General features: G+C 39.0%; 1 protein-coding gene across 4 annotated transcripts in view; it reads left to right on the top strand.

The window, feature by feature from the left end:
* C1QTNF7 (C1q and TNF related 7) overlaps positions 1–20702 on the top strand; it is a 108001-nt gene extending 87299 nt beyond the window's left edge. For 3 of the 4 annotated variants that reach the window (XM_032854777.1, XM_032854767.1, XM_032854757.1), the window contains 2 exons: positions 10998–11243; positions 17043–20702. In XM_032854777.1, coding sequence (XP_032710668.1) covers positions 11006–11243; positions 17043–17674 — 870 coding nt within the window. In that variant the 5' untranslated portion in view covers positions 10998–11005 and the 3' untranslated portion in view covers positions 17675–20702. Of the gene's footprint in view, positions 1–1258; positions 1380–10997; positions 11244–17042 lie in introns of those variants that run through there. The other variant, XM_032854784.1, reaches the window with a different exon arrangement.
* Positions 20703–27862: the final 7160 nt, after the last annotated feature.

The following is a 27862-nucleotide window of genomic DNA, read 5'->3' as shown; positions in this document are numbered from 1 at the left end:
GGGGAATAAAACTGAAGGTGTTTAAGAGTACTAACTTGTAACGAGCAGTAAATAAGTCCTAGAGATCTAAGGCACAATATAGTGAATACAGACAATACTATTGTATTATAACTATGTAATACGATGACAACAACAATCATATTACAATATATAAGTATATCAAGTAACACACTGTACCTCTTACACTAACACAGTGCTACATGTCAAATTTACTCATTTGGAAAAAAAAAAAAGCACCCTACTCTAATTTAGCAAAAAATTGTCTCACTTCAGGGCCCAAGGCATGGTTTTTACTGCCTTATGATAGTACCCATATTTTGGACAGCCAAAAATTCAAAAGACCATTTCCTCCAGACAGGAAGGTGGATAGCTAGGGCAAAATGAGGATTAGCAGGATGGGGAGCCCATTCATCTTCTTTGTCAAATTTATCATCAGTGTCCACTTTGATAACTTTGAAAATACTTCTTCCAATTAGCATTCTCAAATGTTTGGGAAGAATGGTGGGGAAAGCAAGATAAAAACAAGATTTTTCAGTCACCAAATTTCCATAAGTGACATCATGAATTATATATTGCTGTTGCTAAGGAGATGTGAGAAGTACATATCACAAGGGAACAAAGAAATTGATTGCATCGAAGATGAGTAGTCACAGGCTTTGGAGAATCATTCTGCCTTTAGAGTTGTTATGATCAGTTCTCTATAGTAACAAAGACATATCAGTCTTCTAAAAATACCCAATCATTTACCCATTCAGCAGAGAACAAAGAAAAGATCAGTGCAGTGTTCATAACCCTCTTCCATGTCAAAGCACATAGGATGAGGGGCACTCTTCCCGCCATATTTACCAAGAATATTTACCACCTCTCCTTGTTTGTTCCATGAGACAACACCCAGTCTCTAGAATTTGAAGATCCTACCTTGAAAATTCTCAAATAGGAAATGACTCTTTTCTCTAAGTTAACAACTAATTTCCAGTCAGTGAGTAATTTTTTTCCTGAAACTTCCACTCAGTGGAAAACAAATGAAGAGGGAAAAACTTGAGTAAACAAATCTGAAAAAGAGACCACGACACACAGAGATGGAGGCACCTCTAAACGTACCAGTCAAAGAAAGCAGGAGCTTAAGGTTTATCTCAAACAAAACCGTAATTTTGACCGGCCCATGATTGAGCCTCACCCCATGAATGACTTCCAGGGCCTCTAGCTCTTTGGGACTAAAGGAAAGAATTATTTTTAGCACAACTATTTGGAAACCTCTGAGAACTTGGATCTCTTTTTCTGTCTGGTACCAAAGCAAGTTTTTCGCCGAAGCTCTCATGAAAGATCCTCAGTCTCTTGTGGATTTAGAATCCTGGAGCAACCCACCAACCCAGAACAAGGTATGGTGTTTACTCTTTTTTTAGAACTTTGGCAAATGTAGATGCAGTGGCCCCTTTCATTATGGTAGCTTTCCGAGTTTATTAAACAGACAGCTGTTAGAAAATTCCATAAAACTGAAGGTCTGGGTTCCAATCTCTGGTCTGACGCTGGCTGTGTGGCCATAGACAAGTTACCTGCCTTCTTGAGACATCTGTTCCTTGTCCAATCTACCACAAAACGGTCTTTTGGAAAGAGGATATGGACTTAACATTGCTCCGTAGACTACAAAATGTTTGTCAAATGTCAGCATTTTTTACTTTGTACCATCATAGCACTTTACATAAAGCAGCAAAGCTTTGTAAATCATAAGCTGTTCTTTAAGGAAATATTGATGAGTAAATATTTTCTTCATTCAACCTTTGTTGACCCTCCGCTGCCCACCAGTCATTGTCCTAAAAATGCTGGTGGCACAGAGTTAATATTTTGGTGGAGAAAAAACAATTTAAATAGATAGCCATAACACAACATGGATATGAGATGCTGCTCACTGCATAGTGACAGAAGGGAAGGTGTTCCATGGCCAACAGGAGAGGCAGTTCTGAGGAGAGAAACTGGAGCCCCAAAGACAGAGATGAGGAACTACACAACAGAAGCAGCTGGAATGTGAACACCTCCGGTCCCCACCCTGTCTTGCTCACTCCTAGAGCCACTCCTAATGCAGCTAGAGAAGGACAAAACTTGCTGTTGTGAAATCTCTTCCTCTGCAGGCCAAGGATATGTCGTGTTTTGGCCACCCTTACTTACCTATCTTCTTCCTAATGATTTCCAGGCAGAATACATTCTCAAGTCGAATTAATAATTGAGTCCAGCCCTTCATCATGAAGTAATATTACAGTTTCCCTCACACAACATAGGAGAAAACTCAAGTGTTTGGAGACAAAAAGAACTCAGTTCAAATCCTGCCTGTGCCAGTTGTATGGCTGTGTGGATGTGAGTCCTCGGAGTCTCAATTTTCTTATCTTTAAAATGAAGATAATGTCACCTATTGCACAAAAGTGGTATAGGATGAAGTAAGCGATGTTTTAGAACACCCAGCACAGTCATAAAAATACTAGTAGGTTCCCTGCATCCCAACTCATATTGTTTTTTTCACTTGGTATTTTGTATTGTAGGGAAACAGACAACAAATACACTTCACCATTTTGAAGCATTTAGTTCTGGGGCAGCAAATATGCTCCCACAGTTTTACAACCATCACACCACCATGCATCTCCAAAACTTTCTCATTCTCACCAACCAAAACTTCGTATTCCTTAAACATGAATCCCCCACCCTACCCCCAGCCCCTGGCAACCACCATTTGACTTTCTGTCTCTATGATCTTGACTATTCTAGATGCATCTATAGGTAAAAATCATACAGTATTTGTCCTGTTGTGACTGGTCTATTTCACTTAGCATAAAGTTCTCAGATTCCTCCATGTTGTAAAATGGGTCAAAATTCCCTTCCTTTTAATGGTTGAATAATATTCCATTGTATGGAATATCGTGTTCATCCATTCATCTGTTGATGGCTCTTGTGAAGACTGTTGCTATGAGCATGGATGTACAAATATCTGAGTGCCTGTCTTCACTTCTTTTACAAGTCCAACTGCTGGATCATATGATAATTCTGGCTTACATTTTTGAGGAATTAATTTATTATTATTTTTTATTATTATTAATGTATTATTATTGTTATTACAGGAAGATTAGTTAATACCATCCACCACCTCTCATAATTACCACTTTTTTGTGTGCAGTAAAAGCATTTATTGTGTGTCATAATCACATGCAGTAAAATCTATTCTCTTTCAAATATACAAAGAGACAGTATTGTTAATTATAGGCACCATGCTGCATATTAGGTCCCCAAAACTTGTTCAGTTTATAGGTGGAGTTTGTATTATTTCACCAACATATCCCCATTTCCCCCACCCTCCAGCCCCTGACAACCACCATTCTACTCTCTGTTTCTGTGAGTTCAGTGTTTTGGATTACAGATATAAGTTAGATCATAGAGTATTTGTCTTTCTCTGACTTATTTCGCACAGTATAATGCTTTCAAGATTCATCCATGATGTCACAAATGGCAGGATTTCCTTCTTTTTATGGCTGAATAATATTCAATTGTATATATGCCACATTTTCCTTATTCATTTGTCAATGGACATTTAGTTTGCTTCCATGTCATGACTATGAATAATGCTGCAATGAATGTGGGAGTACAGACAGCTTTTTGATATCCTGTTTTCATTTCCTTTGGATATATATGCAGAAGTGGGGTTCCTGGATCATGTGGTAGTTTTATTTTTAATTTTTTGAGAAATCTTCATATTGTTTTCCATAATGGCTATATCAATTTACATTCTCACCAGCAGTGCACAAAGATTCCCTTTTCTCCATATCCTCAGCAAAACTTGTTATCCCTTCTTTTTGCTGATAGCCATTCTGATAGATGTAAGGTGATATCTCATTGTGCTTTTGTGATTTGTACTCCACTGATGACTAATGATATTGAGTATCTTTTCGTGTACCTGTTGGCCATTTGTATGTTTTCTTTGGGAAAATGTCTATTCAGATCCTTTGTCCGTTTTTAATCAGATTATTTGGTTTTTCCTGTTGAGTTGTATGAGTTCCTTTTATATTTTGAATATTAACCTTCTACTTGATACATGGTTTTCAGTTTTTTTCTCTCATTCTGTACATTGCTTTTTCATTTTGTTGAATGTTTCTTTTCCTATGCAGAAGTTTTTAATTGGGTGTAGTCCCACTTGTTTGTTTTTGCTTTTGTTGCTTGTGATTTGGTGTCATATCCAAAAATACTGTTGCCAAGACCAATGTCAAGGATATTTTCCCCTGTTTTCTTCTAGAGGTTTTATGGTTTCAGGTGTTATATTTAAGTCTTTAATCCATTTCAAGTTGATTTTTTGAGGGATGTAAGTTAGAGATCCAATTTCATTCTTTTGTATGTAAATATCATTGTCCCAACATCATTTTATTGAAGAGACTATTTTTTCCCATGAAAGAAGTATTCTGGGCTTCCTTGTCAAAATATTAATTGACTGTATATACATGGGTTTAATTTATTTTTTAAAAAAGAAAGAATCTCATCTGTGGGCATATTGTCTAAAATTTCAATTTTTGCAGTGATTTATTCAGTATTTCTCCAAGTATTTTTTATTGCTAGTTTAGCAGAACAAAGAGTTCTATCACTAAATATCTTACAAAACACTACATACTACATTAATGCTTTACAGATTCAAAATACACTTTAACATAAAGGCTGTGAAATCTAAATTACCATGAAGTAAATAGAAGTTTAAAAAACTAAAAACCTGTTACTGTAATCCCTACAGAAAAATAAGATGCATTAACATCCCAGGACAGATCTGTTCAAGATTAACAATATTTCCAGAGCTTTGATTTTCTCACTCCAAAGGAGCGTGATGTTGAAAAAAATACATTTTAGCACATATTCTACATAAATTTGCATATTCAATGCAATCTTTCAAAATATTTTATGTAAGGAGTGTGACTGCAAATGTGTATGAGGGTTTTTTTGTAGCTTTGAAAATGATCTAAAATTGGATTATAGCATACATTGAGTTGTATACTTCAAATTGGGGAGATTTATGGTGTGTAAATTAAATCTCAATAAAGCTATAGAAAATATTGTAGTGTTTATAAAGCCATGACCTGCAGAGTTCTTCCCAGCCAAAATAACCAAGTTCACTGCAAACCAGTGGGAAAGTGGGTGAAGGATAGATTTTTCAATATAGAGTGTTGAAAATATACAGTTGGATCCCTATCTCACACTTGTTATCAGAAACATTCTAGAAGCACTGGTGTGGCAGTCAGTTAAGCACCCAACTCTTGGTTTCAGCTCTGGTCATGATGTCAGGGTGGTGTGACAGAACCCTGTGTTGGGCTCCACACTCAGTGCAGAGTCTGTTTAAGATTCTCTCCCCCTCTCCCTCTGCCCCTTCCCCACTTCTCCCTCTTTTTCTCTCCCTCTCTCTCTCTAATATAAATAAATAAACCTACAACTGAAAAAGAAAAAGAAAGAAACATTCTAATAGGTCAAATATTAAATGTGAACAAATGAAACACCAAAAGAACTGAAAGTGGGAGAAATCTTTTTATTATCTTGAAGTGAGGAAGGCCTTTTCAAAATAATAAATTGAACTTCAAGAATGTTGGGGGCTTTTTTAAGATTGTATTTATTTATCTGAGAGAGAGAGAGCATAAGCTGGCCAGGGAAGGGCAGAGGAAGAGAGAGAGGGAGCCACAATGGGGCTTAATCCCAGGACCCTGGGATCATAACCTAAACAAAGGCAGATGCTTAACTGACTGACCCCCAAGGCGCCCCAAGAATGTTTTTGTGATAAAATATTTTTAAATGTATTGAAGAAAATGAAAAGGCAAACTGGGAAAGCTATTTGTTGTTAATGTCATAAACTATGTACAGGGATGTCTGGGTGGCTTAGTCAGTTAAGCATCTGCCTTTGGCTCGAGTCATGGTCCCAGGGTCCTGACCCACATCAGGCTCCTTGCTCAGCAGAGAGCCTTCTTCTCTCTCTGCCTGCTGTTCTCTTTATGCTTGCTCATTCTCTCTCTCTCCGGCAAATAAATAAATAAAATCTTTTAAAAAATAAAAGATAATGTACAAGCAATATATAAAAAGAGTATATTTATTTATATATTTTAAATATATCAATATTAAATATACATATTAAATCTATAAATATATTTATAGATTTAAGATATATATGTGTGTATATACACACATATATACACATACATATATATATGAGAAAATCTCTTAGCTACCTGAAAAGTCTAGATACAAAAAGTTTAGATACAAAAAGTTGCATATAGTGTGCCAAAAACATGGAGAAGAAGGACACACAACAAACTAGCAACAATGATTGCCTCTAGAGAGGGAAAGTACATGTCTGTAAGACTGGGAGGAGGGAGAAGAGATTTACTTTTTATAAATGTTCATGTTCTTTCTATACTAAAAAAAGTAAATATTTAAAGTATTTCTAAATACTCTAGACTATGCAAAATTAAAAAAATTCAAGACTTTTGTTTGTATTTTTCAAACATGGTGAAAGGGTCCCACAGATCTCCAGAATATTTCTTTAAGTCTCTCTTTTTTCTTTCCCTTGTAATATTCTCACAGTCCATTCTCTCTGCTTCATTTTGTTTTTCATAAAATTAACACCTGGCCCCCCAAAACATAGCCTTCCTTGCCCACAACCTGAGGCTTTTTTTGTGCCAAACTCTATTCTAGATGGTTGTAGAAGTCAATGACTAAGACAAAGTCCCTGACCGTCATGGAGATTACATTCTATCAGATTGGTGATAAACAATATTTTTAAAGCATAATAAAGGTAATAATAATCTAGTGAGTTAGAGGTGGTGAGTACAAAGAAGAGAAAACAGTAGAGCAGAATGAGGGAGGGTCAAGATGTATGAAAGGCTATTGCAATGTTAAATACAGTGTAAGATTTACAATGGAATATTATGCCTCCATGAGAAAGGATGAATACCCAACTTTTGTATCAACATGGATGGGACTGGAAGAGATTTCTGACTGAAATAAGTCAAGCAAAGAGAGTCAATTATCATATGGTTTCACTTACTTTGTGAAGCATAAGGAATAACACGGAGGACATTAGGAAAAGGAAAAGAAAAGTGAATTGAGGGAAATCGGAGGGGGAAACAAACCATGAGAGACTGTGGACTCTGAGAAACAAACTGAGGGTTTTGGAGGGGAGGGAAGTGGGGGGTTGGGTGAGCCTGGTGGTGCGTATTAAGGAGGGCACGTATTGCATGGAGCACTGGATGCGGTGCATAAACAATGAATCTTGGAACACTGAAAAAATAAAATTAAATTAAAAAAAAAAAGAATTGGCTTCAGGGAAAGGGTGGTATTTGAGAAGACTCAGAAAGGGAGATGAGAGGGGTGCCTGGGTGGCTCAGTGGGTTAAGCCTCTGCCTTCCGCTCGGGTCATGGTCTTGGGGTCCTGGAATCGAGCCCTGCATCAGGTTCTCTGCTCAGCGGGGAGCTTGCTTCCCCCTCTCTTTCTGCCTGCTTCTCTGCCTACTTGTAATCTCTCTCTCTGTCAAATAAATAAATACAAATCTTTTTAAAAATTAAAAAAACAAAGAAAGGGAGATAAGAGAGTGAGACATGTAGATGTCTTTGGGCAGAAAGTTCTAGACAGAAGAAACAGTATGAACTCCCTAAGGCAGAACATTCCTGGTGTCACTGAGAAACCCAAGGAATTCATAGTGACTGGAGCTAGAGAGTGGGAAGGAGAGTAGAGGAAGATGATTTCAGAGAAGTAAGGAAGGTGGGTGCCCAATCCAGTAGAGCCTTGAAGACCATGTACTATGAGGTTTTCGACTTCTAAGTAAAATGAAGAACTAGTGCAGGGTGATGCCACTGTAGTTTTCCATTATACCCTACACTCCTTTGTTATCATAGTAAATTGAGTCCCAAGACTTGAGCGGTCACTTACCACCATGCTGTCATCGTGCATCAGGCACCACATCATGTTTTTCATCAGTTCCAATGAGGATTGTTAATGGGTAATCATTTTGAATGCCTTTCAAAAATTCTAACTGGGTAGGACAGAGGGCATCTGCCAGTGCCTGGGTGGCTCAGTCCGTTGTGTCCAACTCTTGATTTCAGTTTGGGTCATGATCTCAGGGTCATGAGATGGAGCCCTGCCTTGAGCATCAAGCCTGTTTAAGATTATTTTCCCTCCCCCTCTGCCTCACCTCTTTCTATATAAATTAAAAAAGATTATATTCTAACTGGGGATGCTTCTAGCATTTAGACTATAGCACAGACAACTGAGTAGGAAGAAATCAAAGAGGGAGACAACCCATGAGAGACTCTGAACTCAGGAACCAAACTGAAGGTTACAGAAGGGAGGGGGTTGAGGAATGGGGTAACCAGGTGATGGGTATTAATGAGGACATGTGTAGTGATGAGCACTGGGTGTTACATGCAACTAATGAATCATTGAACACTGCATCAAAAATTAATGATGTGCTATATGCTGGCTAATTGAACATTATAATATAAATAAATAAATAAATAAATAAATAAAATCCTAATGCATTTGTCAATGAAAGGCAAACCATGTGTTCAATGAATGCATCTCTTTAGATTGTGTTAATTTTTACCTTCTTAGAGCAGCTTTTTCTTGATGGTTGGAAATACTACTATCCTTCCAAGCAGATCTTTAAAATTTCTCCTTTTTCTACCCACCATAACCTGGAAGCTTACCACAAGCTTCTTGATAAACTAATACCCAACTATGGGTATGTTTGTGTTTTCAGCATCTCCACCAGTGTCTGAGATGCCACTGCCCAAAGTGTCTTCTCTCCACATAATTTCAAATCCCTCATAGAACCAAATCCTGACCTCAGCCACAGCATCCCATTCCATGTCTCTCTCTTTTTTTTTAAGATTTTATTTATTTATTCTACAGACAGAGATCACAAGGAGGCAGAGAGGCAGACAGAGAGAGAGGAAGGGAAGCAGGCTCCCCACCAAGCAGAGAGCCCAACTCAGGGCTCGATCCCAGGACCCTGGGATCATGACCTGAGCTGAAGGCAGAGGCTTTAACCCACTGAGCCACCCAGGTGCCCCTCCATGTCTCTTTAAACACCTTTTTATGAGTAACTTCTATGAGCATGTTCCTCTCTTTCAAATTCCTTCTCAAAACCTCCTCTAATCAGTTTTTCACAAGAAAAAGCTAGCAATTTAATCATTATAGTTTGTTTTAACTATGGCAGGGGTATGCATAGAAAGTTCTTTCATTTTCTTTCATCTGGAACACCCTTGAAAGGGCTTGTATCTTTATGAGATCCTCTGGGCTTCTCAGAAAGTGCCTTAACCCCAGTTGAGCAATGGGATCAGTACTTTTGAGTTTGTGTTATATTACAGCAGACAGTACACAGCAAAAATATTCTCCTGGATTTGGGGGTGGGGGGTCATGTGGGGAGAGAGACACTGGCAACATGGAGATTTGGTCAAGGAAAGAGAGCCTATATTTGGGTAAGTTGCCTCAGTTTTTCACTAACAAGATTTCTAGGAAACAGATTTATTTTGAACCACATGTGCACACTGTGTTTTTCTCAGTCTCCCATTCCTATGCTCTGACAAATTTCTAGGTCTAATTCCAAGATGTTGCTATTTCCCCACAGGTATTATAAAACTGGTACCATGTGCCTGGTTAATTTTCTGATGTGGCTGTCAAAAAACAAGGAAACTCCATCCGATTGCTTTTTTCACATTTTAACGTTATTTGCTTTGGGCAAGTATATGCCAGGCATGTACATCAAGCATTGTTGAGACTTCTTATTAAAGCACAGGCCCAAAACTATCCAAAACTATTGGATACTACTATCCAGGAACTATTCATTTACACCTCCCCAAAACCATGTGTATGCATTGTCCATCCAAGAAGCCACTAATCTTAAGGACCATTGAGCCTAGAAAATCAGGTGTCCCAGCCTATACTGCCCACCCCTCAGCTTATATGCCAAATTTCATGCTAACAAATGATACATCATGTTCAGGATCCTATTTGTGGAGGGAAAAACAAAGTCCTATTAAATCATAGCTGAAGAGACCAGTTGTCTGCTTCCCTAGAAGCACGTGGCACCATGCATGGTTTAATTTCACTCAGCTCTTTAAATGAGCCTTGGTGTTAATGACTTAATGGTTCACCAGGGCATTGTATCCTGCAGGTTTTAAATTAAAGTTTGAGAACCCCCCTTGCAGGACATGAACAGTACTTCAATTAACACTAATTGGTTTTACACATGATTATCAAGTGAAAAACATGTTTTCCTGAGAATGACACTTCTTTTCTCCTGCTTTAAAAAGCCTGTAAATTCTAAAGAAATGATCATGGATGCATGCAAAGACTAGATATACCAATGTCTAGCATAGGGTTTATATTGGCAGAAAACTGGAAGAAAATATCTACAATGGAGAATCATGTACATAAAGGAAAGTAGAGAAAAATGCATCTTTTTTAATGTTATGAATAATTTTTGAGACAGGAAGATGCTCCTGATATACTGTTAAGTGAAAAAAGTTGAAAAAAATACAAGAATGGCATAGTATCACTTTTCTCCACAACACAGACCAGAAGGATGTGTGTATCAAAATGTTAACTATAATTATCTCTAGTGGGAGAATGTTAATCTTGATCTTATTCATATATATTTCTAATTTTCTAAAAATAATGCATTATTTTTGCAAAAAGAAAGTGTTCTTTTTCAAATTCCATCATTGACCCCACAGGAAAAAAATATAAGTGGCTTTATTTTGAAATTGTTTAAATCAATCCTTCATCTCCACCAATCCTTCTGCGGGGCACTGAGAACTCTCTATAAGTAATGTGTTAATAGTTTCCAAGGGAATTATGAGAGTAAACTGGGTTTTATACATGCATGGAATGGTAAGCACTGAAGTGAGGGGTTGCCGATGCCCATTCCCATGTTCATTTATGCCAAAACTTCCACCTGAGTGGGTGCATTTATGTCCCTGTGTTTCTTTTCCAGAGCCAAAGATGTTTATCTTGCTCTATGTTACAAGTTTTGCCATTTGTGCCAGTGGACAGCCTCGGGGTAATCAGTTCAAAGGAGAGAGCTACTCCCCAAGATATATCTGTAGCATCCCTGGCTTACCTGGACCTCCAGGACCGCCTGGAGCAAATGGTTCCCCAGGGCCCCATGGTCGGATCGGCCTTCCAGGACGAGATGGTAGAGACGGCAGGAAAGGAGAGAAAGGTGAAAAGGGAGCTGCAGGTAATGAACAATGAAGTTCCCTAAACTCCCCTGGTCTGCGCTCAGTGGGGAGTCTGCTTGGGATTTTTCTCTCTTCTCCCTTTGCTCCTCCCCCCACTGGTGCTCACGTGCTCTCTCTCTCTCTCTAAAATAAATCACTAAATCTTTTTAAATAAATAAATAAATAAATGAGCATGCCACCTTAAACTATTTCCTTTCTTTATTGCCTTTTCTAATGAGAATTGCTCCTGAAATCCCTTCTCTACTTCACCTTCTTTAATCGTAATTAATATTGAGCCCTTTCTATGCTTTGGATACTGCTTGAAACTCTTTACCTGCAACCTTATTTTATTGTAATGACAACTTTTTCAGTTATCCCATTTTACAGATGAGAACACAGAGCAATAGCATGGTTAAATTAATTACTGAAGACGGAAGTTCAATACTAGTGACCGGCAGAGCTGGATTCAAACACTAATGCCTGAGACCACAGGGCGATCACAGCTAGCAGGCAATGTCTGGATGTGCAAGGGCATGGATAGATAGCAGACAGATAGACAAGGAAGGGAAATGGACAGTCGAAGCAGAAGCAGGAATCAGTAACCAAAAGCACAGGTACCATCCTGCTCTGTGCTAATATCCAGAGCAAAGTCACATGAAGGACTTCTAGATTTTACTTTTCAGAGATGAAATGACAATAGCAGTAAATGACAATAGCAGTATATAGCACACCCTTTCTGGTTCATCTCTTCCCCACCTATCCTGTAACAGCTAAAAAAGTAGATTCTTACAGCTCTTGATGGCAACACCATTGCCCTCTACTACTTCAGTAATTTTTACTTCCCCCCCCCCCAACAAATAAGTTAGCCCAGGAAGATTGCCAGACTCTGCAATCCTTCAGAGTAAACCAAATTGAAATTCTAGAGAAGCTGTGTTAACTCTAAAGAGGAAGTGATTTGGCATCAATCTTTGAAAACAAGTTTCTGAGTGTAAAGTCTAGTACAAAAGATAGGAAGAGAAAAGTTAATCCATTCTAAGAAACAGGTCTCTATCTAGTTATTGCAGCTGATTTACTGATGTTACATGAAACAATAGCATAATATATATGCAAGTTACCAGATAATAACTCATTTCTGTATTTGCTGTGCAGAAAATACTTGGAAAACCAATTGCTACCAAATGTGTATGGGTATTGTTCAATATTAGATAAAAAATCTTTACGTAAATGTTCAACAGCTTATCTACGGTAACACTTATGAATACAACTTATTGTGTCATGATCATAAATAGCCTTGAAATCCTGTAAGAACACCAGGATCAGAGTTACATATGACCAACCGTTTTAGTTTACTATGTCTGGAAGCAATAATGTAGTGTTTATACAAGCAGGCAATGGAGTCAGTTGGATTTAGGCTCAAATCTTGGCTCCTTCAATTACTAACTTAGCACCCTTAGGCAAATAGCTACTTTGAGCCTCAGTTCCCTCATTTGTAACCTGAGAGTAGTAGGGATGATTGTGATGATTAAGTGCAATAATACATATAAAACACTTAGTAGAAAAGCAGTCGTGTGGTAGGCACTTAGGAAATGTTAGCTGTTGTTACATATCACACAGTGCTCCACAAACATGAGTCATAGCTAAGTTCCTGAATATCCAAAGTCATATAATAAACCAGAAATGAGTGATGGGTTTCATGAGGTAGTTCTAATGTCATTTTAAAATAGGTATACGGTTCTCCTACCCCCTTAACCCCCCATGTTGCATCTCCTCCCCCTCATATCAGGGATTGGGAGGGAGACAAACCATAAGTGACTCTTAATCTCACAAAACAAACTGAGGGTTGATGGGGGGAGGGGGGTTGGGAGAGGGGGGGTGGGGTTATGGACATTGGGGAGGATATGTGCTATGGTGAGTGCTGTGAAGTGTGTAAACCTGGAGATTCACAGTCCTGTACCCCTGGGGATAAAAATATATGTTTATAAAAAATAAAATTTAAAAAAAAAATTTAAAAATAGGTATACGGGTATGCATTCAGATTAAACTGAATGTTCATAATTGCTACAATTTTAAATATACAAGGCCAGCTTAGTCATCTATCTACCCATGCTTTATTCTTCAGCAAGGTTCTTGTGTACATATTGCTATCTGGTATTATTCTAGACCAGTGTTTCTCAACCTCCACCCTAATGACATTTGGGGCCAAATAATGAGCTACTGTGGGATGGCTCTCCTAGCATTGTAGGACACTTAGAAGCATCCCACTAGATGCCAGTGGTAACCTCACCACCCCTGACAACACAAATGTCCCCAGACATTGCCAAATATCCCTTGGTGGGCAGTATAAATTTGTCCCCTACTACTGTTGTAGACAATGAGAACACAAACATGAATATGACATTGTCCTTGCCTTGACAAACAAACATGGGGATGTGGGAGGCCAGTATAGAAACATATAATTACAATATTCATCATCATCATCGTAGCCATTTATTAAGAACTTACTGTGTCAGGAATTTTACATTTAGTACTTAACATCTGCCATAACCCTGTTAGAAATCATTACAATCAACAATTACAATGTTACAGTGAAAACATTGAGATTCACAAATAAAATGACTTCCCCAACCTGAGATGACTTAAATCCAATATACACAAATACACATATAAGGATATGTAAGAGCCAAGAAAGTTAGGAATGTCTGTGTGTTCAATGAAGAAAAACACACCCCATTTATGAACAATAGAAATGGAGCTCTGGGGCTTTGGGGACAAGCTTTTAATGCAGCTGAAACTGGACACAATGTGTCCTTTGATTCTTCTGTCCCCTCGAATGATAGTACATATGTCTTCTCTTCATATCCTCATGGTAAACATCCCCATCACATGCATCCAAACAGAACTTATTATACCAAATTAGAAATGTTCTTTTAAAAATATCTGCCTCCCTCACTGGTCTATAGCAATTAGTCTTATAGCCTAATATTGCAAGTTAATTTAATCTGAATGCACATCTCTATAGATATCTTCAAATAACACTAGAACCAGCTCATGAAACAGATCATTCTACTTTATTAAATGGCTTTAGATATTCATGGACATATTTGCAGATCGCAGTATAATACATAGTAACAGCTAACTTGAGGGTGGGACAGGTGTCATTCATGTCAAGGTCCCACTCAGCCCCTTGTGTAGTGCCTAGCATGTAGTGGATAGTCAAAAAATATGACATGGTTTAGATGTATGTATACATGCACATATAAATCCATGGATGGATGGATGGGTGGATGGATGGATGGATGGATGGATAGATGAATTGGAGAAAGAAATAGTACTGAAGAAGAAATCTTTGTAAGCCCATTTCCTAGAGAACTAAGAATTCCTTTCTCCAAGTGTCAGTACCTAAGCGTAGACTAACCACTACTCCATTAATTCTCCTCTCTACCCAAGTATATGCCTGAATAGGAAGGGGAAGAGTGATGTATCCCTTCTTTCCATTATTCATTAATTGGTCCTTAGCACAGGTGCAAATCCCTCATGCAAACAGGAAGAATTACTTCAAGTTATTATAGCTAATCCCTGATTATCTAATTCAATAGCCATAGAAAATCCAAACACTGAGATTGGACTTAAATCCAATTCTTCATATTACAAATGGAGCATTGGAAAGACAAGAAGTGACTTGCCCAAAGTCACAGAAGCAGGAGGATTGGAGTACATAATAGTTGAAATTGTTGTTGATGCCAAAAAGTTTTTTTATTAATATATCAAAGGTCACTCAGGGAGACAGCAGAAGTTAAGCTCCTATTGAAAATAAAAATAACAATTTAGAAGTTGTGGTCCTCGATTCACAAATAAATTCAACAGTAAGATAGTATTCATATTTTATTCCTACCAAAAAGAAGCAGAGGTCAGACTATTTCAAGAAATAAACACAGACTATACTCTGGCTGGGACCAGTGGAATTTCAACTTCACAACAAAAGCCACCTAGAACTTGAGGACAGTTCTATGATCAGTAATAACACCGATCCCAGTCACCAAAAAAAAGGGTTTCATTCATGATTAGATTCTTCTGTGCATCATAAATTGTTAAAAAACCTCTTTCCAAACTTACTAAAACAAAATACTGTATGTTTTAAGGGTATAGCATTAATTCTCCCCAAATTTACATTATTCAGAATATTTCTTTCCTACATTTGCCAAATAACTGAAAAATTATTAAGCTCAAGCACTGACATACATGTAATATTCAAATAAATGATACCAGATCACTATTAAGATAAAAAGGTTTAGCTTAATAAAAGTTCCTGAGAACAAATACATAGTTAAAAGAGTATGTAGATAACTACACAGTATACCAATAATATATTTTCCCTGACTACAAAAGCCATGATAAATTACCAATAATTTGGATATTTTTGAGGATGTATCATTATACAAGCATTATTTACGGAATGGATTTGACCATAAAAATTAAATGACATTTCATATTTTGTTAATTTATATTTTAATTAAATATTTTATATAATATAATACATATTATATATTATATATGTATAACATACATATTACATATGTATAACATATATTTTATATAATATATAAATAATATATAATATACATTACATATATTATATATATGGTTTAAAAATTGAATAGATGTTGCTTATCCCTTTCAACCAATGATCATAATTTCTCTGCATTTAGCCTGTGGTTGATCTATAGGTATAAAGATTTAGACAAACAGAAAATATTTCACTGTGGTGATTTTGAATTTGTTGAAATCCTTTCACAGATATTATGTCTTTTCTATATATAAGGAGACCCAGAGAAATTAAGGGACTTGCCTAAAATGATACAACCATTTAGCTGCAAAGCCAAACAGACTTTAGGATTCTTGATTCCAGCCCCAAAGGTAAGAGGCACTTTGATGAAGGGGAAGCATCATTACACTAGGACTTGGATTCCAGTCTTAACCTTGCTACAGAAGCAAGTTTCTTCCCCTCTCTGGGATTCAGTTTTCTCCTCCAAAAAAGGACTACCGCATAGGGGTGGCCCTCACTGTTGTTTGGTTATCGTAGCATATTGAGCCCTCACTACGTGCTGGTGCACTCTACAATGTACACTCCAGCACCTGCCTCAGGGGGATGCTCAAGCTCCAGAGTCAGGCAGGCATGAGTTCAGGTCACAGCTCCATCACTTACTACCTGTTCCCTTGAGCAAACTAACTTCTCTGTGGCTCAGTCTCCCCACCTGCAAGGGAAGCAATAGTAATTTCCTAATCCATAATGTTGTTGCAAGGCCTAAAGAAGACAATGTCTGTGAATAAAGTGCTGTCCCTGGTACATAGTAAATGTTGAATAAATATGAGCTAATCTAATCTTCATTAATTCTTGTATTATTAATACCGATAGAAGTGGAATGGGGCATAAGACAAAATAGCCTTGAAGGATTCATCTGGTTCTGTCTGTCCCCATGACCCCACTCTGGGGAATAATATCATTATGCTCACTGAATTTCTCCTGTAGTGACAAATACTGTATGTGACTGATTTCATTGCAGATGATTCATCATCAAAATAGCATTTAAGTGATTTCTCATGTACTCAGGAACACTAACCTGAAATTCTGATGAAAATTTTCTATTTCCGTTTTAATGCAGCAGTGATTTTTTTTTTTTAGATGCATTAGTATTTAGTAGTTTACTCTTGAAAGTTGATTGGAGAGACACATCTAGGGTGTTCTGGCACTTTGTGGGGCATGCTGTTTGTGACTGTATATATGGAGGAGCTATCAATTAAACTGTAAACTCTTTTTAAAGGTTTGAGAGGTAAGACTGGACCACTGGGCCTTGCTGGAGAGAAAGGGGACCAAGGAGAGACTGGGAAGAAAGGACCCATGGGACCAGAGGGAGAAAAAGGAGAAGTAGGTCCAGTTGGGCCTCCTGGAGCAAAGGGGGACAGAGGAGAGCAAGGGGACCCAGGGCTGCCTGGAGTTTGTAGATGCGGAAGCATTGTGCTCAAATCTGCCTTTTCTGTTGGCATCACTACCAGCTACCCAGAAGAAAGGCTACCAATTATATTTAACAAGGTCCTCTTCAATGAGGGAGAGCACTACAACCCTGCCACAGGGAAGTTCATCTGTGCCTTCCCAGGGATCTATTACTTTTCTTATGATATCACATTGGCAAATAAGCATCTGGCAATCGGGCTCGTTCACAACGGGCAGTACAAGATAAAGACATTCGATGCCAACACAGGGAACCATGACGTCGCTTCCGGGTCCACAGTCATCTATCTGCAGCCAGAAGATGAAGTGTGGCTGGAGATCTTCTTCACTGACCAGAATGGCCTCTTCTCAGACCCAGGTTGGGCAGACAGCTTGTTCTCCGGATTTCTCCTGTATGTTGACACAGATTATCTAGATTCCATATCTGAAGATGATGAGCTGTGATTAGGACTCATGTCCTGAATGTTCCAAGATCCTTATGGCAGACACTTTGATTTAATCCGGGGCCTTGGAAGGTGGAGCAAGAAGAAATGAAATCCAAAGAGACTCCCACTCAGATTCCAAAGCACTTACAGAGAATTCTAGCAGCATCTATTAAAGCAAGATCAACCACCAAATGGTTGAAAGCACACCAAAATGAATTCTATAAAACAATAACCCCAGATAAGAATCCTCTCGAAAGCAATGTTCATAAATATTTAAACAAATTAAAGACAATGTTAAGAAATTTTCTATTAAACTCCCTGAGTGATAAAATCAGCTGGCAATGATGCTGTCTCATTAAATCTTCATAAAATTGCATATTTGCTTGCTGTTTAAGAGAATCATAACACCCGAGACGAAGTCTTTAATGATTCTCAAAAGTCAAAAACTAAAGGTAAGAGATACTGAGTAATTTCTGGCAAGCTAAAGTGAAGCACTAATTTCCTCTGTTTTGTTATTTGTTCCTTCACGCTCGTGTATGTATTCGCTCAACAACTCTTTAGTAGGCCTGTGTAACCCAGACACAGTGGTGGTGGGTCAGATTTAATAGTGAGTTAAAACAAAGTCTCTACCTTCATACAGGCTGGTGTGTGATGAGCATACTGTCACAATTCAGTGAGATGAGCCCTGACAGACTGACTCGAAGCTGGATGCACATAGGAGCTGCTCTATCCTGGAGAAGGGAGACAGAGAAACTTTTACACATGGAAAAACACTAAGCGTTCTAAGTTGTGTGTATTTAAGGAGGTGGGAGGAATACAAAGAAAACATGAATTCAGCAGCTGCATTCACCCCATCTCACCCTCATAACACCACTGGTATTTGCCATTGGAAGGGGTAAAAATCTAAGAGATAGAGGGGGCCCAAGAGGAATAATGTAAATGAAGAGACACAAGTTACTGAGATCAGTCTGGAGAGCATTCTCCTAAATCCTTTAGCCTGACAGTTTCCCAAGACAATTATTATTCCTCTTAGCTTGTGCAAGAATGAGGGCACTACTTTACATTGTCAGGAGGCATTATTTCTTATAGATCTCCAAGGTATGGAATTCAAGTAAAGTGAAGTATATGTTCACTGATTTATCATGTGTTGATGGGGTGAACGGGAGGAAGATGAAGAGAAGCCAGAGGTCTGAACAAGTAACTGTCCCTTCCAAGCCTCACAGTTCCCACAGTCCCGTGGTCTCTCGGGGTGAGTGTCTGGTTCCCTACTGCAGCACAGTTCTTCACCATTCCATCCCAGTCAGGATTCTCTCCCATCTGCCGCCCCCTTACTCTCTTCCTTTTTGGTGGCTTCTGCTCCTCCTTCCATGTGTTCTCTCTTGGCTCATTTATTTGATAAGCTTTTTGTATGCTTCCTCTGTGTGAGTCACCACAGGATTCTGTGATGGTGGAGGAACACCAAGGTGAACATGGCCCAGCCCCTGCCACCCAATTTCCAAGGACATGAGAAAGGAAATGACATGCACACACATACACACATACACAAAATACCAAGAATTCTGGAAATGAGCAGGCTAAAACATGCTAAGTGCTAAACTGGACATAGAGACAAATGCTCTGGAAGAAATGCTGAGGGGGACATGTTTACTCTCAAATTGGGGGGTGAGAGAAGAGGGCTTGGGAAATCTCCTCTGCCCCTTGCACTTTCTGAGGTAGCTGGAACATAGAAGGGCCAAGGTAGGGAGAGAGGTAAGAATGGGGACAAAGAATGAAAGTAAGAACACAGACCCAGAAGAGCCTCAAATGTCAACCTGACAAATGTGGACCTCAGTTATGAGGAACCTTGGGGTCCCTGTGTGTCCCAGAGCTGGGGGCTGCTGTGATCAGAGATGACACTGGCAGTGATCAAGCAGCGATGTGTAAGGGCAATGCCTGTTTCTCCCATTGGCAGACCTACTTCCCAACATCTTCTCCTGCATGCCATGTTTTGCCCGTTGGTTGCTCTTCTCCAGAGTCAGGACACAGGTCTGGAGGGCCAAGAGCAATGAAAGTAGAGAAGAAGAGAAAGCAAAGGTGGTTTGGAATAGTCACCTGCTATGACATAACAGCTGGACCTGGAAGGCCAGGTTACAAAGTGTAAAAAACAGCCAACAGCAGAAGCTCATCTGAGGAACATGAAAATATGGGCCCTTTGAAGACCATGGGATTTGCTGGAGAAACTGGAAAAGAAGGATTTATTGTAGAAAATCATGACCCACAAAATTATTGTGTAATTTAATTTTTTTTTCTGATCGCGATCCATTCATGCATTCATTTTGTGGACATTGTTTACTTACCTTTTAAATGTTTCTTTCATTACAAAGCCTATTTTGAGTAGCTTTTTTAAACTCGCACTTCTTCAGCTGGTTCTAGGCCCAAAGGTGAATTTTATTTTGAAATATCTGGTGGGCCAGTGATGGGGACCAGAGACCTAAAGTGGGAAAGGAAAGACTATTTTGCTAATAAAAGGATAAACTCCTTAAGCAAACATAGGTATCTTTTATTCCTTAAAAAAGAAATGACAGATGGCATTTATCCACATTTATGGGTATTTGTGTAAAAAAATAATGGAAGACTGATTTTGGTTTAAAAAAAAGAATTCTAAGTCTCATTCCAATCATGCTTTGTGAGAGCTGACTTGTAATGAATATGTATTAAGAGAGATTTATTAACTATATAACATCTTGTTCCAGAAAGGATTTAGAGTCACTTGCAAAGACAGATAAAACACAGAAAGAATGCATTAGTCAGAATCAGGTGAGAATAAAAGGGCAAAACAAATTTTTAAAAAGTGAGAACAACACAAAACATGTGTGTGCCCGTGTAACACACTTTTGGGACATGTCTGTTTCCTTGTACCTGTACATGCAAAAGGGCATTCCCGGGTCATTCGTCATTGTGAATGATGTTGTTTGCAGTGATAAGAAGGTTCTATAAACTCTGAATATACTTCTTCTGTGCCAGTCTGTGAAAATAGATCATGGACATAAAAATATTTCAGAAATTGACTAACGTGTTGTCTGATACCTTCTACTCTCTCACCTTCTGTAGCCTCCACTTCCAACAAACAACATCCATACCCCACCTGTCACCAAAGCCAAACCTAAGGGACATTGTTGATGTTGTTCTTCCCCTTCACACTGAATTTTATTCAGTATAAATTCCTTAATGTTTCCAGCTCTTACACATACAGTTCTGAGTCATCACATCTTTCCATCCCCAATGTCGAGGTTTCATTCATACACTCATCGTTAGTTCCCCAGATGAGTAAAAACTTTCTAACTGACCCTCCGCCTCCAGCCACAACCTACATGCCTACATGCCTACAGCCAGGCTTCCCTGGGACTTTTCAGTTACAGTTACTATTCATGCCATTTTTACCAAGTCTTTTTGAGGTGGGTATTCAACCATTAGCAAAAGACATCCTACCTAATATTAACACCCTTTAGCAAGGCACATTAAGCCCTTTGGGATCCAGCCTCTGCTTATTTCATAGTCACATCGCTGAAAGTCACCACAAGAAACCTATAATCCAAGCAAATGCAAGATACCTACAGTTCTAGGATGCCTTGTTCCTATGTGCCTCAGAGCCTTTGCACACACTGTTTTGTTTGCTCATCATGCTATTGCTGTCTTGTCTGCCTGCCTTGCTCACCTTTTAAGACTCAGCTAGGGAATTACTTCCTTTTCTCTAATATTCCTTCTTTGCTGTGCCCAAGAGGAGTCATAGATGACCTCACACATTTTCTTTATGATCTGGGAACTAGTACAGAATTATGATAGCCATAGTGAACACTTGGCACTATTTCAAATGCTTTACGTGGATTAGCTCACTTGGTCCTCACAGCAATTATTCTATTTTACAGATGAAGAAACTAAGAGCCAGAAAAGATAAGAAAAATTTACCTAAATAGGGTCACAAAGACCCAGGGTCACAAAGAGCACCAGAGTCCACTCTTAATCATCATGTTGGGTCCTTCTCTTATTACATACTCATTCAATACTTGTGCATAATGGCACTGCCCATATACTTTTCCTCCCCAAGATTTCATTTATTTATTTATTTATTTATTTATTTGAGAGACAAAGACAGAGAACCAGCACAAGTGAAGAGAGGGGCAGAGAGGGAGGGAGAGAATCTCAAGCAGACACCACACTGAGTGCAGAGCCTGACATGGGGCTCGATCCCAAAACCCTGAAATCATAACCAGAGCTGAAATCAAATCAGAGGCTTAAGTGACTGAGTCACCTAGGTGCTCCTGCACTGCCCATATGTTACTACATTTGGCTATCTATCCTATACATCTTTATATTCAAGGGCTGTACACAAAGCCAGCCTTAATCTGTACTCAATAAAAAACGTGATGAATTGATCGGTGCCAAGTTGTTTTTAGCCTCAATTTTTGCATGTGTTTCACAGATGAATTATTGCACTGTGGGAAAAGTGCCCAATTCTTCCATCCTCTTCTTTTGATGCTTATAAACATCATTTTCCTCCTATTTCAGCTAAGCCCATCACAATCAGGACTGGCTGCTGCACGATTGAAACATGCAGTGTGGCTAGACCAGGCAGCTCTACAAACTCTAGGGAGATAAAGCTGTCTCCCTTAAAAACAAAGACTAGCCCTGGGACAGGCATCAAGTCTTTAGGTCTGGTTTAGTTCTGCCAAGAACTCAGTCAATCTTTTACATCACCATGTTTATCATCATGCTGAGACAAATCAGGCAGCCTGAATTCTTCTCTGCCTTCCTCACAAGACAGTCTCTATAGTTAGGACACACACACACATGCACACACACACACACACACCCCTGCCCAGATTAATCCTAATAGAAGCCAGGAGCAAGCAGGACTACACTGTGCACAGACTTCCTGTGTCCCTCAGTGTGGCTGGTACTCAAGTCTAAGACAAGCCAAATATGTTGGGTAACTGAAGAGTCCTTTGGAGAAAAATATTTAAAACACACATAAAATTTTCAATGAGGAGTGTTTAAATGCTATGCCAGGGTTTCCAGAGATACACTGACATTCCTTTTCTTTTTGTTCTACCACAAGTTTTCTCAGCCTCAACAATACTGACCTCGTGAACCAGATCCTTCTTTGTCCCATGGGTGGTCTTATGCACCTAGGCCTAGTATCATCCCTGGCCTCTGCCCAGTAGGTGCAATAGCATCTCCTCTGGTCATGGCAGTCAGTGATATCTACAGACACTACCAGATGTTCCCTGAGGGGCAAAACGGTCCCCAGCTGAGAACCATTTCTGTATAATCTGGTCATGGCGACAGAGTCTGCTCAGTCCTCACAGTCCACCTGTTTGCCAACAGCCATTTTCTAGCTGATCTTTTCTTTTGACAGACATCAACCACCTGGCTGGTCACTATTTCAAGGGAGATATTTTTTCCTTTTCAAAGGATCCTGTAGTTGCAGAGTTCCCTATCCTCAAAAGCACATGAAAAGAAGAGAGAAACTATGCCCTCATCCCAGTTGCCTCTTGCTATGGCTAAAATATTTCTTTTGTGTTCTAAGACACAAAAATCACAAAGCCTCCAATTTCTGAGAATGTATGTCAAGAAACAATTATCGATGTGTGCTAAGATTTAATTACAGAGAAAGCCTTGCAGAAAAGTTTATAACATGGAAAACTAAGAAATAGCCTAGTGATAATAGAATATAGGTTAAATGAACTGTGATACATTCATCCAACAGGATATATGGAGTGTCATAAAAAGTGGTGAGAATGAAAATGCATTGACACCATAAGATCTTCTTAGAATACAAACAGAACTAAGCAGATAACTGAAAAGTGTTTCCATAATTATTCCACGTTTAAGGTGTGATTGCATATGTGTCTAGAAAAAGCTGGATGAAAATAAGTGATTCATGTGGACTTTTTAATTTCCACCCTTTTGATCTTTATTTTCATTTTTATAATAAACATATTTTACTTATTTTATATAAAATGTTTTTATATAAGCTCTTGGATAGTCAGGTTAGTTGTACACTATTATGCTTCCAAAAGATTGCAGAGAAAAATCTAAGAAGAGAGAGAGAGAGGAAAAAAAAAAAAACTAAAATTTTAAGTTACGTGTGAAACGACATCATCCCTTGAGTTTTCTGGTGACATACCTGGATATCTATTTCAGAGGATTCTTTAAAGCAAGAACAAACCAGAATAATCCTAGTTTATATTTTTTTTAATTATCCCACCCTAACTTGAAGAGGGAAGCAAATGAGTCCTGAATTGACATCATTTTATTGAGTTTTTATTAGTCCGTAGCTATAAACCCAATGGATTAGCCACAGTATGAAGTCATTCCGAATCGATGCATCTGTTGTATGGCAAAGACATTTATGAGCAGCAATATGAAGAAGACCACGTCCATGGCTTCACTCCAGTGCCATCATGAAGGTGGCAGAATTTATTGAAATAAAACCTTGCCCAATCTAGTCAGAATTCCAAGAAATTATCTGAAAGCACTGGAAGTAGAAAAATCATAAACTCTAAGGGGTTACTTAAATATTCCCACATTATCTTTTACCAGATTGCTCATGAGATGCTGCCTTGGCTGAAATGAACAGCAGGAAAAGGCGAAGTCTTTATAATCTATCCCTACCACAGCTTCAGATAACATTCTTGGCACCACAGTACATCTCTGTTGTTCTTGAAATTACTCTGAAATAATGAAAGGGAGTTGTAAGGATCTTCTACTGAAAACACCCAGGTCTGACTATATTCACAACTGAAATTAAAGTGCAGCTGCCTGAACCTGTCCAGTGGGTCAGACTATTGGAAAAAATAATTATATAGTTGGTAGGTGAGATTGTCAGGCTCCAGAACATATATTCATCAGTATACCAAGACACATGCACACACATACATAGTCTTACGCACTTGACTTCTCTTAGGCCTAAAATTCTGATTAAATTCAGGATGTCCAATCAAATTTGAATTTCAGGTAGCACAACAAATCATTACTGAGTGTAAAGATGTCCCAAGTCCCTTTCACTGAGAGCCTTGTATTTTTATTTGCTGAATCTGGCAACTTGACTCCTCCAGAATTCATCTGCAAAGACATAATGTGAACCCAAGTGACCTTCAGAAAGGCTATGCATATAGTTTTTCATATAATAAGAGGCAGCTTTTCTTATGAGAAGGAATTCTTAGTTTCCCAAAAGAGCTTCAAAGAACTAAATTTAACTGAATCAGAAAGACGTAAGAAAAGTTAGGTGGAAAGTCAGAAGATATAAGATCTAGTCCCAGCAATTATAGTAACGAGCCTTGTGTAACTCTTTTAACAAGTCATTTAGATCCAGTAAGTCTATTTCCACATTAGATCCCTGGTAGAAAATACGAGGCTGCCTTTCTTTCTCTGAGCCCATGGCACACATTGTTAATTGATCACTACATTCCGTCCCACTGTGCCCATAGACAGCCTCAGAACCTTGTTCAACCAAATCTCCGTCATTTATCATGCACTGACAAGAATCTACACTTAAGATGAAACTTCTTGTCTTCCTAAAATTAAATAAATGAGCCTTGGGTTTCCTTTCTGGCTATAATAGAAGTGTGGAATTCTTTGGAATTCCAACTCAACTCTGAAAAGCAAGATCATGCCAAGTTTCACACCCTTGATTAAACGGAAAACACAGCAACTACCTTTTTTGAAGTAGAGCTTTTTCAAATTCAGAGCAGGAGTAAAAGACACAGGAGTCCTACTTTGATCGGACCATATGGGAGCTGGATGGCTCCAACTGTTCTTAAGAACCTCAGTGGAGGAACATGGCAGGTCCTGACTCCCACCTTCAGCAATGACTTTGACTCCGTTTCTCTTCATCTTTTCACTTATTTCTGCACCATGGGCTTCTCATATGATTCACTGGCTTCATATATATACGTTTACGTATATATGTGTATGTGTGTATGTATATATATATATATATTCTCTACCTCATGAATGCTGCTTTCTCACAATCCCAACCTCTCCTAGCCTCTCGTAGTACCATCCTAGTTCATGACTTCTTTTTTGTTTCGTCTCCAATAGTTCAATCTGCCTGATTCTCTCCTGTTTGCCCCAGATTGAGGGTCTCAAGTATTAGCTGGTCCCTGTTGGCCAAATGGCCAGTCTAGGTACTGGCTGTTAGTTCAGTTAGGATCCATTGGTTCTGTCAGCTAGAATTGTAAATACCTGGCATAAAATGTGGTTGCCCGGGCGAAGCTCATCAGCAGGGGGTGTTGGGGGGTTGGCGGGTTGTTGTTTTCTCTTCAAAAGGGTGTGTTGGCTATCATGATGTCTAGTCCATAACTTCACAGGGTATTTTCAAGGACCAAATATGATCATGTATGTGAAAAGTGACTGTTTTGTCTGGTTTCCCCCAAAAACAGAACCTGAGGCAAAAATCTGAATGTAAGTAGCTCATTTGAGAGGTGCAGGAAACACCAGAAGGGAGATGAGGAAGCAGGGAACAGTAATGTGTGTATTACTAAGAAACTGCTACAGTAGCTGCCTGAGACTTGTTCCCAAGGGAAGCTAGGGGAAATGGGATGAAACACACATCCCAAAATGAGCTCACTCCCAAAGGGAGGAAGCTGAAGCATTTAAAGATCAACTCCCAAGAGCTGTTGGTTGAGGGCTACTCCCCAGCACTTTGGGCATGCACTGGTGTTCCGGAAGAGTGGCTTTCCAAGGTTCTGGAAAAGGGCCTCAGGCACAGAGATGCAGGTAAGACACTCGGAAATCCACAAGAACACCCTGAATTGGTTAAGACCCAAGGAATATGGGGAAAATATGAGAGGAATATGGGAGAGGTACTGACATCCCATGCTATAGCACTTTGTCAACTCTCAAAGTGCAGATAAATGCCAATCAAGGACAGGGAAACAGTGCCTGGCACATAAATAGAATCATCTTTCTCCTACCTGCTCCTCAGTTGAACTTTAATGACTTCTATTATTTGTTCTTATACTCATGCCAGTTTGTTTTCAGATGTATAAAGTGATGATGAATGGAAGAGGGCTATATTTGTCTTCTTTCCCCAGTCCTATGTCCTCAAGGACAACCCTGAGCCCTATTCTTCCTTAAATCCCACAACGGCCATGTCACGAACAAGACAACATTAGTATATGTTGTGAGGACACTGATAGGACTTGAGCTTCTGCTCAATCTCACTCCTCTGTGACAGTGCTGAACCAACTGACAGATACTCTCAGAAGATGCAAATGAACCAAAATATTGGTTTTCCTACTGATAGAAATCATAGAATACAATTTGGGTATGAGGATGAAACAAATTTCCCAATGGTTGTCTCTGGGTCTAGACGTTGGGGACTATTTGTCCGGCTGCTGAGAAACTTTCCCTTTCAGCCTCAGCAAGGACCAAGGTCTCCTCACCTCACCTTCAAGTTCATAAATCCCCACAAGGGTCACACCTGCAAGTGGCCATTTGCACACAGCCTACTCCCAAGAGTGATGCAAAGGCCAGTGGATTCTAGACTCTTGCCATCTCTCGCCACAGAAACTACCTCTCCTCCCTCCCTCCATGGGAAGGAGCCATTGAAAGATACAGATAAGTCATTGGCAATTTCAAGCGAATAGGTGAATAGAAGTTCTTATTTCTCAGGGTTCCAGAAACTCAAGGAGAGGAAAACAATGATGCCTTCCCATCCTACATCTAAGAGAAGAGCTGATCTGAAAACCTATTTCCCTTTGGACACTGGACAAGCTGAGGAGCCTGCTCTACAGAAGAATCATTTTCAATTACTCTTTCATCCTATCACACAGATATCAATGCATTTAGGTTTGTGCAGAAACCACAAATGCTTCAATAACCAGTGCTGTATCTTCTGTTCATCCCATCTCTCACACTGAGATTGCTAGAAAAAGCTGCAGTGAGAATTTAGCAAAAGGAGTTTAAGGATCTCAAGACCGAGGGTCGATATGTCAAAAGGAAAACTGTTTCTTTGGGAATATTTCTTCCTTCCCAAAACAAAGTAAGAAAATAATAATATTGCTTCTGCTTCAAGGTTTACTTTGCCGGCAGAAGGGAATGTGGCCAGTTTGCTTTTTAAGGTACTGACCTCTAGTGGCCAACAATGATAACTACTCTGCTCAAGAACAAATGTTCTAAGATTTTACAAACCCAGGTGTGAGCGTGGAGGGGACTTTGAAAA

Source organism: Lontra canadensis, unplaced genomic scaffold, assembly GCF_010015895.1.
Source record: "Lontra canadensis isolate GAN:19392208 unplaced genomic scaffold, GSC_riverotter_1.0 scaffold1, whole genome shotgun sequence".
NCBI lineage: Eukaryota > Metazoa > Chordata > Mammalia > Carnivora > Mustelidae > Lontra > Lontra canadensis.
This window is presented reverse-complemented; position numbering and strand designations above follow the sequence as displayed.